Source organism: Symphalangus syndactylus, chromosome 19 (assembly GCF_028878055.3).
Source record: "Symphalangus syndactylus isolate Jambi chromosome 19, NHGRI_mSymSyn1-v2.1_pri, whole genome shotgun sequence".
In the NCBI taxonomy this organism is placed as follows: Eukaryota; Metazoa; Chordata; class Mammalia; order Primates; family Hylobatidae; genus Symphalangus; species Symphalangus syndactylus.
The window spans coordinates 21,944,377-21,958,796 of record NC_072434.2 but is presented as its reverse complement, the minus strand read 5'-3'; the positions used below and the strand labels follow the sequence as shown (position 1 = coordinate 21,958,796).

The 14,420-nt window shown below is 50.8% G+C and overlaps 1 protein-coding gene across 1 annotated transcript in view; it reads right to left on the bottom strand.

Moving 5' to 3' along the window:
* The window catches only part of CACNA1S (calcium voltage-gated channel subunit alpha1 S), a 72,904-nt gene that overhangs the window by 29,709 nt on the left and 28,775 nt on the right, over positions 1 to 14,420 (bottom strand). The window contains exons 10-18 of the mRNA XM_055233618.1: positions 14,022 to 14,182; positions 8,703 to 8,928; positions 7,745 to 7,952; positions 6,321 to 6,441; positions 5,336 to 5,450; positions 4,134 to 4,227; positions 3,344 to 3,413; positions 862 to 994; positions 62 to 191 (exon numbers count right to left, since the gene is read on the bottom strand). Coding sequence (XP_055089593.1) covers positions 62 to 191; positions 862 to 994; positions 3,344 to 3,413; positions 4,134 to 4,227; positions 5,336 to 5,450; positions 6,321 to 6,441; positions 7,745 to 7,952; positions 8,703 to 8,928; positions 14,022 to 14,182 — 1,258 coding nt within the window. The remainder of the gene's footprint in view (positions 1 to 61; positions 192 to 861; positions 995 to 3,343; positions 3,414 to 4,133; positions 4,228 to 5,335; positions 5,451 to 6,320; positions 6,442 to 7,744; positions 7,953 to 8,702; positions 8,929 to 14,021; positions 14,183 to 14,420) is intronic.

The window sequence follows — 14,420 nt, the reverse complement described above, 5'->3', positions numbered from 1 at the left end:
CACCAGACTGAGGCTGGAGGGGGCGGGGGTGCTGAGTGGCAGAGAGGGTGAGGCCCGTCACCTGATTCCTCATGGAATCAGCCCGGATGGGGTCTTCCGCAGCCAGTGCAGCACTGCTGAGCAGGATGAAGAGCAGGATGAAGTTGGTGAACCAGGTGGCATTGACGATGCGGTGACACAGGACACGGATCCTGGTGGGGTGAGGTAGGGGGGGCAGGGGAGCTGTGAGCTGCTAAAGGCTCTGGCCTCATCAGCCTCCATCCTGTGGAGGAACACGGGATACACCCCCTGCTCCTCCCTGGCCAGTGGGGAAGTGCAGCCCTGCACCTTCAGGGTCCTCCGGCTGGACGCACAGGGGGCCCTGACCCCTCACTCTGTTTCTAAAGCCTTAGTTCCTCCTCCCAGCCAAGCCCCTCCCATCACCTGCCCCTTCCTGCAATTACGGCACCACCCTGAGGTTTCCCATCAAATGAAAATGGGACAGGCTGGTCTCTATCCATGAGGCAGACAGATGAAACTCCACAGAGACTATGGACTGTGTGTAGTTTAAAGGTGTAAAATTATGAAACCGATAAAAACTGTAGCTTCCCTTGCTCTCTCCCCCTTGACCTAACTAAAGCTCTTCTCTCAGAAAGGAATCAATAAACAGGTCCCTCTTAGGTGTAAATAACTCATAAGGTTTACAGTATTACTTTTCCCAGATATACTAGCATTTTAAACAGGGCACAAGCTCTTAAGCTAAAACACTGAGTTTCTCATAGTATAATTGTAGGCATGGAGAGTCAGACAGGGGTTTTTCTAGGGCAGGGAAGCAGATGAGAGCCGCATCAATCACCCCCACAGCAGCCAAGGGGCACCCACTTATTGGTGGGGCTGAAGATGAAGAAGGAGCTGGCTTCTGGAATGGGCACGGCCTTCTCTTTCAGCTGCAGCTCAGCCAGGGGACGTGGTCGGGGGCTCAGCGGGATCTCGGGCTCATCTTCCTCGTCGTCCCCTGTCAGGAGAGAGGGAGGAATTAGGGGTGTCTTCCCATGCTTTGCTATGCCCGTGGCTTCTGTGCTCAGAGCCCTCCTAGGAGCCCCTGCAGCCAGCAAGCAAGGTGGTACCAGGCTGACTTGGGACCCTAGGGCATTGGCAGAGTCCAGCCCGGGCATCTCCTTTTCTTCACAGTGAGCAGATTTGAGCTGTCAAGGGTAGGTAAGGGAAGCCCACAACCTTCCAGAAGTGGGACTAGGAGCAAGCCCAAGTAACTTTGTGGGTGCATGTTGTGTCTCAAGGCTCGATCCACACAGCCTCAAATATCCATAGGCTGGCGGATGGAGTGGGAAACCCTGCTTCAGAAGAGGAGACCTGGGTCCTAGTCCCAGGTCTGCGTCTAACTTGCTGTGCAGTGCTGGGAAGGTCTGTGCCCTTCCTCAGCGTCAGCTTTCCAATTTGTGAAACCGACAAGGGGCAGGAGGGTTGTTGAAATAAAAGGACTCTGTGATCCTCTCCTGGGCTAGGATTTTAAAACTAGTAACTTCACAGAGAAACTTCCAGCATGGAAAAAAGCAATCAGAATTTCTTGAGCTTCACCCAGTCCCCAGGATGCGGGCAGGGGATAGGGGATGAAGAGACAGACATTCCAAGCACATTCACTGGGTCTCATGACTTCACGAGGAAGCTGAGTACCCGAAATCCTCAGCTCCCAGGGTGGGAGAATCCCGTGATCAGATGGTGGGGGCACTATTCAAAGCGGGGGTTTCTCTTGGTTCCCTCCCCTGACAGCTACCTCCTTCCTAACCCTCCTGGCCCCTGGCAGAGGCCTTGAGGGAAGCCAAGAGCTACTGGATTCTACTGTCTCCATCATGGCCACCTGTAGGGGTTCTCAAATCCACCAAGTCACATTCCAATTTTTCTGTCCCCCCGAGAAGTTAAAACTCTTATTCCTTGGGATGAGTGTCCTAATGTGACACTTCCTGTCTTGCCCAGCCAGCCACAGACCCCAGAGACACATTTCACGCTTAATCGCAGAGACCGTTAATTCTTTGAGTTAGTGTATTTGCATCCTTCCCCTGCCTTCTTACTTCCTCCGCCTATGCCCAGTTTGTTAATTTCATTGCACATATCTTTTCCGGTAAGCCATTTCAAACTGTTTTTAGAAAGAAGCAAGATATAAACACATTCAATCCCCTTGGTAAGACTCTGTTCCTGCTGTCCAGCACACACCCCCTCTACCCCTCCTCTCGTCACTTCTTTCCAGCCCCTTCCTTGTCCCCGACCTCAGATTTCCTGTCAGCCACCATCTCACCTGCACATAGGTCACTGCCATCTAATAGGAGATAACTGTTAGATGAAACAACTCAAAATGAGTTATTCTAAAACACAAATATTCATTGCTGGTAGATATTTGAAGAAATTACATTATTCTTACTTACACCAGCTCCATGCTACCCATACTTCACTTTGCAAAATTCTTTCATGCATTCATTCAATCAATTTATTGAGTGCCTCTTCTGAGCCAAACACTGTGCTGTGTGGAACACAAAAGTCCCCCTGGAGCTTAGAGTCACTGGGGCAAACAGATGCTAATCAGCTGATTCCATAAGTAGACATACAAGTAGCTGATCAGCTGGTGGAACAAGTAGACCTAAAACTGCCCCACTGACCCGGTGCTCCGAAGGACCCAGGACTCAGAGAGTTCTTGGGCCCCAGGGCTCTGCCAGGTGGCCTGGTAAGATTAATTCATCCTGGTTCTGCTTGTCCTCTTCTTGGTCCAGATAAATGGGATTTCTGCAGCAGTCACTGGTTATTTGCATTTATGAGATGTTTGTGGTTTATCCACGGTTGTTTCTTATCCATGCTCCCCCTACCCCACCATTGTTTCCTCCTCTTGGACTTTCCCACATTGCCTGTCATGGTTCTATTCATCCCTGTATCCTTCCGGCCCCCAGCCCTACTGGACACTGGATAGTGAGTAATCTGCCTCATCACGACATAGATGGGCGTGTCCTCATTTATGATCCATTCTGCATGACTGGCAGGGAAGACTTGTATACCCATGTGTCCCTGTGCTTCTTGAAAACTGAGTCCTCAGCACTGAGGCACATACCTGGCACTCAATAAATACTTGCTGAGTTACGTGAAAATAAAATGTATGGGTTTTTCTGTTGTGTGCATGGTTGAGAGAGACAAGCTGGCAGATGGCTTATTGGCACAGAAGGGATGTCTCCAGTGTTCTGATCTCCACATGGAGGGGTCCAGGTAGGGACACACAAGAGACTGCCCAGGGGGAGAATTCAGGACCGGCACACCCCTATTTCACCCCAGCACCCTGCTCCAGTCCGGTCTCCAGCATCCTCACCTGGGAAGTCGGCTGAGGGGTAGGGATCCTTCACCTCATTGACATTAGATTCAAACTCATCGATTTTCAGCTGTAGAAAGGAACACAATGACTATAACAATGAAAAAGAAGTTGCGGTTTCCCCTCAATGAGCATATACTGGAGAGCCTGTTAGCATTCAGCTCACTTAATCATCCCTACAGCCTAAGGGACAAGGAATATTATGATCATCCCCATTTTACAAATGAGAGGCCAGGCCCAGCAAGGCCAGACAACTTGCACAAGCTCCCACGGGGCAAGGCCTGAGCCTGCCCTGGCCTGTCTGACGCTATCTTCACGCACCCACTGCTTGGTTCTCCAGAAGAGAGTTGAGCTTCCCAGGCCAGGACCTCCAGCCCCTCTGGGCCCGGTTCCCTGACTTTTTGAACTCCACTTCCTCAGTTTTCAGGAATGGTGAGCACAGCCAGACGGGAACGAGCAGGGCAGGGCTAGCAATGGTGGAAGCTGATCTGGGCCTCTCAGTGGAACAGCGGGTGTCAGGGAGAGGAAATACCTCCTTGGTCTGGAGTGGGAAGCTGCTACGCTGGGGAAGTCTGGTTCCCAGGTTGGGAGGTCTGTGCCTCTCAGTGCAGGAGTCCCTGGAGATGGATTCGTTGGCTCTCCCTCCAGTCGTACGCAGGGAGATGCCCTCACCTGGCTGATAACTCTCCCACCTTCCCACCCTACCCCACCTGTATCCTGTGGTACAAAGGGAACCATGGATTGGAAGAGCCCCCAGCCTGCCTCTAACGTCCCCACCTGAGGTGCTCACCTTGGCAGTGGTGGGGATGCCCTCACCCTTGGGTTTCTGCTCCAGCTTCTTGGCCATCGTGGACTTCTCCTCCTCTGACTTTTCTGGGAGACCCCTGAGTTAGAAAACACAAAGTGGAAGCCAAACCAGAAAGTTCTCAGGGATCTGCTGAGCCTGACAACACCTTCAGGAGGATCCCACACCAAGGGCTCCAGGGGATCTGTAGAAGTAGTGGCATCAGCCCCCAAATGGGAAGGGCAGTGGGCTCAGGCAAGTCCCTTCACTGTGGTGAGAGGGCCCAACACACAGCATGGGCCCATGGCTACCGGTGTCTCACTGGTCAGCCATGTTGGTTGGTAGTGAATGGGTGGAGTGTGGCTTTGTACTGGGTTTATACAAGATTCACAGAGTGGAAGCATGGTTTGCCCAAAATGGCTCCAACTCTTTAGAAATGTCTGAACTCCATTGCTGGTCCCTCTTTTTCCATTTTGCCTCCACAGTAATGGGTGTTCCATTCCTGTAGGCATGGGCATTGGAAGAAGCAGGACTCTGCTTAGCACCTAGGTACTTGAAGCATAATCCTCCAGCCAGCAGCATGGGCACCACCTGGGAGCCTGTTCGATGTAGAACTCCAACCCCGCCCCATTTGATTTGGACCAGCTGAAACAGAATCAGCATTTCAACAAGATCCCTAGGTGATCTGTTTGCTGTTAGAGTTTGAGAAACACTGTCTAGAACACCAGTCTGCTTCCACTCCCGGAGGAGGGTCCTAGGCTACAAAGAATTCACTGACAAAGTCACAGATGGAGAGAATTGTGAAGAACCTGAGAAGCCAATGGCAACTTCACAGAAAAGAGGATGCCTGAAGCTCAGCAAAGGGCAACAACTCTCTCCCAGAAGAATAGCAACTCAGTGACAGGGTTGGGAGGGGAATTCCCAGGATCCCTCCCCAGGGGAGCCCTGCCCAACTGGCCGGGCTCCGAGGCTCTGGCATTCTGCATCCTAAGGCCTGTCTGTCCAGAAGGCCAACTTGTCTCTGTTCCTGCCTGCAGGGAACGACCTCAGCCATCCCCATGTGCAGGTTGCAGAAGTTTGCCCACTGAGGTGGGTGTCACCATGTCAGGGCCCCTGATCATTGGGTTACAGGGAGGCCCTGTCCAGGGCTGGAAGGCCACGGCCACGACTGAGCACTCCAGGTCCCTTCCTGCTAAGGAAGCACTCACTTGGACATCTTCCTGCGTTTTCTCTCCTCAGCCTTGGCCTTCTGAGCAGAAGTCAGGCTCTCTGCCTCGGCCAGGTTGTCCACGGCAATGGCCAGGAAGACATTGAGCAGGATGTCTGAGCGGGTTTAGCTAAGGAGCCTTTGGTTGTAGGTGGAAGGGAGCCTGCGGGGCAGGAGTTCTGTCTGCCTGCATATGGCAAGACCTAACTCCACTCCCAGAGCTACCCATGGGAAGGTGTGGATCCAGGGACATAGTGGAAGGCCCTCAGGGAAGCCTTCCTGCTGAGAGTACCCAGGAAGGAGCCTGAATCCTGTGGCCTTGAATCCCATCCGCTTCCTGTCCAGACTGGTCCCAGCTCCCACACTGAGCTGCATGGAGAGCCAGTGAGGCAAAAGAAGTGAGACCCATGCGAGGCACGCATGAGTCGGGGAACAATGGTGCCCTTCCTCCCCACTTCCCACAGTATCGCATTCCACGGTGCAGGCACCAGGACGCCTCAGGCACTGCCAGTATCTCTCCAGCCCCATCCACCTTACCCTCATATGTGCTCCTCTCAACTCTCAGCCTGTTCTGGCTCCATCCTTCTGGTCCTAGCACTCAGACTGATCATCCCGGCCACAGGGTCCTGGTGGCTTCCTGCCTGCCTCCGAACCTTTGGAGCAGGCTGTCCCACCATCTTCATGCTCTTCAGCAAACTTTGTCCTTCCTTCCCACTGCTCTAGGCTCACTGATCTTACTGGGCTTTTAATTCCTCCCAGCTGTAGCCAAACATCCCTGTGAGTCTCTAATCTTTTTGGCAGGAAGAATTATCCTACAGCTACACCTGCATTTGCTATGTCCTACCCGCTACCCCATGGGCCTGGGAGCTCCCCTCCAGCCAGAGGGCCTGGCTACTTAGAAACTGGACATCCTTGACCCCCATTTTAAGCCCTTTCCCCCACCCCCTCCCTAAGCTATTTTCTGCACCCTGCTCCCGAGGGGATACAGTTGCCACAGACGAAAAGGATGATGAAGTAAATGCACACAAGCATGCCGGGGTAGGACGGCCCGCCATAGGCCATGATCCCATTGTACATCATCGAGGTCCAGTCTTCACCTGTCAGGACCTGTGTGGAGGGAGGAACGAGGGCTCGGGAACACAGAGGGGCCTGAGAGTCTTCTGTTGGAACCCCATTGACTGAAGGTCTCCTTCAACTCTGTGGTTCTCTCAGACCTTCCGTCTTTTCATTCCACAGTCCAAGTGACCAGCCCCTGCTCTCCCCGAAACCCCTATTCCAGCTGGGAAATAGTGGCTCACACCTGTTACTTATCACTTTGGGAGGCCGAGATGGGTGGATCATTTGAGGTCAGGAGTTCAAGACCAGCTTGGCCAACATGGTGAGACCCCATCACTACTAAAAATGCAAAATTAGCCAGGCATTGTGGTGGGCACCTGTAATCCCAGCTACTTGGGAGGCTGAGGCAGGAGAATCACTTGAACCCAGGAGATGGAGGTTGCAGTGAACTGAGATTGTGCCACTGCACTCCAGTCTGGGTGACAGAGTGAGACTCCATCTCAGAAAACAAAACAAAACCCCTATTCCAATGATCTAGAAGCTTATCGCTGCTCTCTACGGACAAGAAATTGGACTGTGGGCTCGCCACTTCCCTGTTCTGTTCCTAATCCCCGGGCTTCACTGTGCTGCACCCACCCAGGCCTCCTGTTATTCTGGCCTTAGAAGTCATGTGAAAAGTCAAGTCTCTTGAAAGGCCCGAGGCCTGACCAGCCAGTGGGGCTAATGGAAGAAAGAGAGGATCGACGGACGATCACACACTGCCTCTCTCACTGTTACAAAAGGGAGGTGTCACTCATGAAATATGGGCCACTCCAGAGAGGAATGTTTCCATGTCTACACTAAGAAAACTCCTCCAGGAGGCCAGGGGCCCTGAAAGCTTCTCACTGGGCCACAGCCATGCTCCCTTTGGTGGCTGATAGTGAACCGGCTGTGTCGTGCCTGCAGAGTGAGAAATGGTTTGCGTTTCTCTGGGGCTTTCTCAGCCTTGGGGAGGAAAATCTCCCCTTATCTGACTTTGCCCTGAGATCTGAGTAGCACATGAAAGCATGCATCCGGACTCCCAGGCTATCCCTAACCCAGTCATATTATCCTGCAGTAGGCCAGCACTGTGCTAGGAAGCAGAAACAAAGACTAATCAGACAAAGTGGGTGCAGCTGCAGTGAAGGAGACAAATAAGCAAGTGTTACAATGGAGAGAAGCACAGGTGATAGGCGAGCCCAGAGGAGGACATTGCACTCAACCAGCAGATTAGAGAAGGCTTCCTGGAGAAGGTGATGCCCACCTTGATCTTGAAGGACAAGAAGCAGGATTCAGCAACTGTGCAGAAGGAGGGACATGCAGAGAGAGAGCCTACCTGGAAGACGCTGATGAGGGCTTGGGGAAAGTTGTCGAAGTTGCTGCGCCGTACTTCTGTGTCCTCAAAGTCATACCTTCCCCCAAAGAGCTGCATGCCCAGGAGGGCGAAGATGACGATGAAGAGGAAGAGCAGCAGCAGCAGGGAGGCGATGGAGCGGATGGAATTGAGCAGGGATGCCACCAGGTTGCTCAGCGATGTCCAATATCTGAAGGAGGAGGAGGCGCAAGGCAGAAGGAAACAGACCCTCTCACTGGGGCCCACAAGGTGTGGACAGGCTTGGGAGAAAGACTCAGGACTGATGTGACACAGAGGGAGGGGGCTGCCTCAGAGCTGGAAGGCCCTGGATTCATGGCTGCATGCCCACTCTCTCCTTCCTACAGAGCACTTGTCTGTTTGTAATTTCACACTGGTTAATATGACTATTGATTAACTTTAGGTCCCATCACTGGACAAGAAACCCTGTGAGAATAAGGATGGCTTTTCTCATGCACACCCTTGATGCCCTATGCTTAGCACAGTACCCAGCTCATGCAAGTGATGGATAAACAGTGCAAGCAGATGAACCCCTCTCCTCTTCCCTCACCACCTCACAAAGGCCCTGATTGTCTGTGTTCCTCCTTCTTTCTTATTTCCACCCCTTTCCCTATAGCTCTTCCTGTCCTCCTTCCCTCTTCCCATCTTCCCTTTTCTTTTCTTCCTTTCTCTTTTCCACCACCCCCTCTCCCTGCCCTGCCATAGACTATGGTAAGAAAAAAACAGAGAAATGAATTCAAAGTGGGGAAGTGATTCCTTTTTCACAGAAGGAGGTTATTTCAAGGAGGGAGGGAAGTCTGGGCAAGGGGCCACTGGTGAACCTGCACAGATCCCAGACCCCAGGAAATGAGACGGGTGTAGGCCAGACCAGCCCGTGGTGCCTGCCGGGGACCCGGGAGTGCCAGCCGCCCCCGGCACTCACTTGGTGATCTTGAAGATCCTCAGCAGGCGGATGCAGCGAAGCACGGAGATGCCCAGGGGCGTCATGGCGCCTGACTCCACCAGCAGGATCTCCAGGATGCCGCTGCACACCACGAAGCAGTCGAAGCGGTTGAAGATGGACATGAAGTACTGGCGCAGGCCCAGCCCGTACATCTTCATCAGCATCTCAATGGTGAAGAGGGACAGCAGCACCCGGTTGGCAATGTCTGCAGGGTTGGCAATGTCTGCAGGGTTGGCAATGTCTGCAGGGTTGGCAATGTCTGCAGGGTTGGCGGCACAGGCCCGGCATCACTCTCCTTCCCTTCTCCTGACTCCCAGCCTTGGCCGTGGCTGGGCCTCAACCCAGGACGCCCCTTCCCTTGTTTCCAAGGCACCATGGATGTTTTTTGGGGGTGCAGGGGGCAGGGCCTCACTCTGCCCAGATTGGAGTGAAGTGGCACAATCATGGCACACTGCAGCCTCGACTTCCCAGGATCAAGTGATCCTCCCCACTACCAGCATGCACCACCACATCCAGCTAGTTTTTTGTATTTTTAATAGAGACAGGGTTTCGTCATGTTGCCCAGGCTGGTCTTGAACTCCTGGGCTCAAGCAATCTGCTGGCCTCAGCCTCGGAATCCCAAATGCTGGGATTACAGGTGTGAGCCACTATGCCCAGCGAATTTTTAAATTAACTTAAAAAAAAAAAAACACCTGGTAAATTTTGCCCATTGATTTCTTGCAAGCTAACTCGTATCATATTTAACAGGAAGAGGATTTTATTACTCTTAATTCTACCGAAGTTCATTAAGTCTGCTACTCTCTCATTCCTATACACCTCCCTCCCGGTAGAGAAGGGTCCTGCCACCTACCTGAAGCCAATCCATCCTCCCATGCTTTGCCCCCTCCCCCTTTTTGGGAATCTCCCTGTCCATGATTCTTTCTCTTTCCTATATATTTAACTGCTTTCTTTCAAATGGACCCTCCCTTTGCCATTCTTAAAGCCCAAATCTAGGCTGAGTGCGGTGGCTCACACTTGTAATCCCAGCACTTTGGGAGGTCGAGGCAGGCGGATCATGAGGTCAAGAGATTGAGACCAGCCTGACCAACATGGTAAAACCCCGTCTCTACTAAAAATACAAAAAGTAGCTGGGTGTGGTGGCACACACCTGTAGTCCCAGCTACTCAAGAGGCTGAGGCAAGAGAATCGCTTGAACCTGGGAGGCGGAGGTTGCAGTGAGCCGAGATCGAGCCACTGCACTCCGGCCTGGTGACAGAGTGAGACTCCATCTCAAAAAAAAAAAAAAAAAAGCCCAAGACTCTCCCCTTTTGCCTCTATCTCCTGTCCTAGCTTTCTCTTCCCTGTCACCGTCAAACTCCCAAAAGTTGTCTATATTGCACTCTTCACTTCTTCACCCCTTGCCCTGCCACATTTGCTCTTCACTTCATCCCTACCTGGATGCACCCTTACTACTTCACCAACACAACTCTCTCCAGGGGCATCCATCTGCCACATCCAATGCTAATCTAACCCTCCTGCTCCTGACCTCCCAGCAGCACTGGGCACTGTCGACCATCCTCTTGCTTTTTCAAGCATTCTGTCCTTGGTTTCTGTGGTGCCACATCCTTCTGGGTTTCCTCTACTTCTCTGTATTTTCCTAAGCCTCCTCTACAGATACATTCTTTACATCAGCAAGTATGGGGTCTTCCAGTTCTCCCCACCCCCACCCTGCACTTTCTTTCTGTGTCCTAACTGAAAATCACAGAGCGCTTTGACCACTCTGTGACCCACAGCTACAGGTTTTTCTCAGCAGGCTTGACCTCATGCTGGGGCCTTGAACATTCCTAGGCACTAATAAAGGTAATAGGTGTTGCCCCAAACATTGAAAGGAACTGGCCACAGCCCTGAGCCAGATTCCTTAAACCGTTATATAAAGTCCATGCCCTGACCCCATTGCTATGGATAAGTCTGGGTAGAACACCCCTTTTCTCTTGCTGCCCATCATGAGGATTGCTGCAACATTCTGTACGGCAAGTTTCCCCAACAAAACCTTTGGACTGATCACCCCGGCGTTTAGTGCTTCTTTCTTTGGAATCGCAACCGACCCTATCTCAGGACTGTTTGGGGTAGTCCTTTGTGAGAATTCCCCTACCACAGCTTTTGGGGCAATTCCATCTGAGGGTTCAGCAGGATGAAAGAGCGAGTCATTGAATGCTTGATTTGAGTGATACCCTTGAGTATACACTCTCCCCTGGGGATCTGGTGTTATCTAAGACCACAGCTTCAGACCATCCCCACTAATGCCTCCCAGATTTAGTTCTTCAGCTGAGACTGCTCTGCTGAGTTCCAGACCTATTTTTCCATCTGCTTCCTTGACATATCCATTGGGATGTCTCAATGGCACATCAAACTCACCATGCCCAAGATGAAGCTCATGGATACTGCCCATCCTCCCCCACTACCCCAAATACTTGGTCATTAACCATTTTCTCAGCAGGTGGCACTACTATCCATTTATCTGCATAGGCCACAAACCTCAAAATCACCCCTGACTCCTCTTGGTGGGCACTGTTCACATCACCTCCACATTTGGTCACTGACAGTGTTTTGACAACGATTGGCACATTCAAGGTGCTCTCGAGAAGATTGGTTGAGATGAATGAATGAATGAATTCATCTGACCTGTAGCTAGTAATTTAGAACTAGCTTTGTTTCCTATTTCATTCCCATAGAAAAAGATAGTCTTGTTTTCTATTTATTTTCCTTCTTTTACCTCTTTCATCATTTTAAACAGTCTCCTTTGTACTGTTCTATCATCTCAGGTTTTTGGGGCTGCCAGCTTCCATTGATTGTACCTGATGACTCTTTCTCAGGGTGGCTCTGTTCCTTATTTGGTTTGCAGTTTTTGTTTGTTTGTTTGTTTTTTTAATTGTGATCTCATCTTCAGGAAACATGTTTCCCTTCAGAAATTCTATATGCCTTAGATTAAGAAGCATCCTTAAAGAATGGTTTATGTTTCCTTCTGTTGGGTACCCTAGGGATTTTACTTGTTTGCAACTTGATTTTTATGTTACTATCTTAGCTTAGAATCCTTGGACCATGACAGGTAGTGTATCTTGGACCCCATACCTATATAAGGCACTGATAGGATTTTGATTTTTCACTTGAGACATTTTTCCTTTCTCCCAGGGCCTCTAGCAGGAATAAACTTCCAAGCTCGTTTCCTGGCCCAGTGAGATTTTGGCTTCCCTTCCATGGGGGCAGCCTTTCCAGGGCCCTGGCTCTATGTAGGTATGACAGTGCCAGTTCCCACCTCATGCAGGCCTGGGGCCCTGTCTCCAGCCCTGCACATGCCTTAGGAACCCAGCTGCTACCCATTAGGGTTTAGGCCTAGGTCTAAAATGTCCTTGGGAGTCAGCTCACAAGCTCGCTGCTCTGGCTTTGGGTCACTTCTTTGTTTCTGCCACTCAAAGACTTCCTTTTCATTCCAGGAAACATCGTTCTTATGCCTTACGCAGCAGTGTTACTTGTTTGTAGTGGGGAGGGCACTGAGTTTGTCCACCATGTTGGTGGAACTGGTCAGTCTTTTCTCGTATCCTACTAGTCTCATGGTCCAGAGCTTCACACCCAGGGGAACATCTACCACGTGGATGAGGCCTACTCATTGACCTTCCACCAAGAATGATCTTTCCAAGACTCAAGTCTGATCACATTATATTCCTGCTTTTAACTTCTCACTGGCTTTCTATTGCCTAAAGTGTAAAGTCCAACACTTTATTCACATATAAGGCCTGATATCGTTTGGATAGATAGCCCTGCCCAAATCTCATGTGGAAATGTAATTCCCAATGCTGGAGCTGGGGCCTGGTGGGGGGTGTTTGGATTGTGGGGACAGATTCCTCATGAATGGCTTGGGCCATTTCTTTGGTGTTAAGTGAGCTCACTCTGAGTTCACCACAAAACCTGTCATTTAAAAGTGTGTGGCACCTCCCCTCCTACTCTTTCTCTCTCTTGCTCCTGCTTTCGCCATGTGACATGCCTGCCCTCCCTTTGCCTTCCATCATGATTGTAGGCTTCCCAAGCCCTCCTCAGAACCTGAGCAGATGCCAGCCCATGTTTTCTGTAAAGCCTGCAGAACTGTGAGCCAACCAAATCTCTTTTCTTTATAAATTACCCAGTCTCAGGTGCATTTTTTTTTTTTTTTTTTGAGACGGAGTCTCGCTCTGTCACCAGGCTGGAGTGCAGTGGTGCAATCTCGGCTCACTGCAACCTCCACCTTCTGGGTTCAAGCGATTCTCCTGCCTCAGCCTTCTGAGTAGCTGGGACTACGGGTGCACGCCACCACGCCCAGCTAATTTTTGTATTTTTAGTAGAGATGGGGTTTCACCATGTTGGCCAGGATGGTCTCGATCTCTTGACCTCGTGATCCATCCACCTCAGCCTCCCAAAGTGCTGGGATTACAGGCGTGAGCCACCGCGCCCGGCCTCAGGTATTTTTTTATAGCAACACAAGAATGGCCTAACACAAGGCCCCCATGAGCAAACGTAAGTGTTGCCACTCTCTTAGTCACATGCAAAGTTCTTACAGCTTCCGGAATTCACTAAACTGTTTTAAATCTTCATATCTTTGCACACACTGTTCCTTCTGCAGGATCCCCTCCTCCCTTTGACTGCCTGGGGCTTGTTTACCTATCCTTTAAGATCCACAGAGTTCCAACATCTCTTCTGTGATTCTCCTCTTGCTGCTACCTTGTATTTACCTCTATCATTGCCCTCCTTGTATTGACTTGGAATTATTTATTAACATCAGTCTTCCCCTCTGGCTAAGTAAGCTCCTTGAAGCCAGGAATGGTGTATTAGTGTTCTCTGTATCCTGAGTTATTTTCCTGTGCCTTACATGTAGGATGCACTCAATAAATAGTTGGTGAAAGATTGTTGTTTTTGTAGAATTTGAACTTGGGTGCATAGAGCTCTAAATTACTAGCAATTTTATGTCCAGTGATCTGTGATTGGAATAATCTGCCCGGACACCTGGGCAAGCACCTGTCCCAGCCTATTGCTTTTACTGCCCTTGGTAAGTAACAATGCCATGAAGAGGAAAATTGGGTATGTTGCTTTGCCACTTGAGGTCTCTGTTTTACCCCCGTGAAAGGAGCAGATTTGGTCATATAATCCAGCACTCATGGTCCATAATTTTTAGAAAATGATGTCAATATCTAATTGACCTCTTCTGCAAAACCTGTGGTGACATTGGCTGATTTTGACATCAAGCCACAGCCACATGTGCCCTCCTCCCGGCTTCACTCCGTTCCGCCTTACCTTGCAAACGGGTCAGCCAGAGAGGCTGGTTGTGGTGCTCTGAGGCGATAGACAGGGTGTTGAGGGCAACGATGAGAATCACCAGCCAATAGAAGACCTTGGACTTCACGATGTCATGGCACTTCCAGCGAAAGATGCGGTTCCACTGCCTCCAATGCCGGCTGAGGGAGGGGACAGAGGATGGCGTACAGTGCTGTGCTGTTCTACGCCCCACCTGTCCAAGCTACCTTCAGACAAACTCCAGCCATGTGTAGCCTGACCACCCCTCTTCCTCCAGCCACATGAGAGAAGCTCAGGGCATGAGCTGGGGAACCAGACTGAGTAAAACCCTCCATCTTTCACAGAAGAGCAATAATGACGCAAATCTCCGAGGCAATGGAATGAGAGGATGCACGCAAA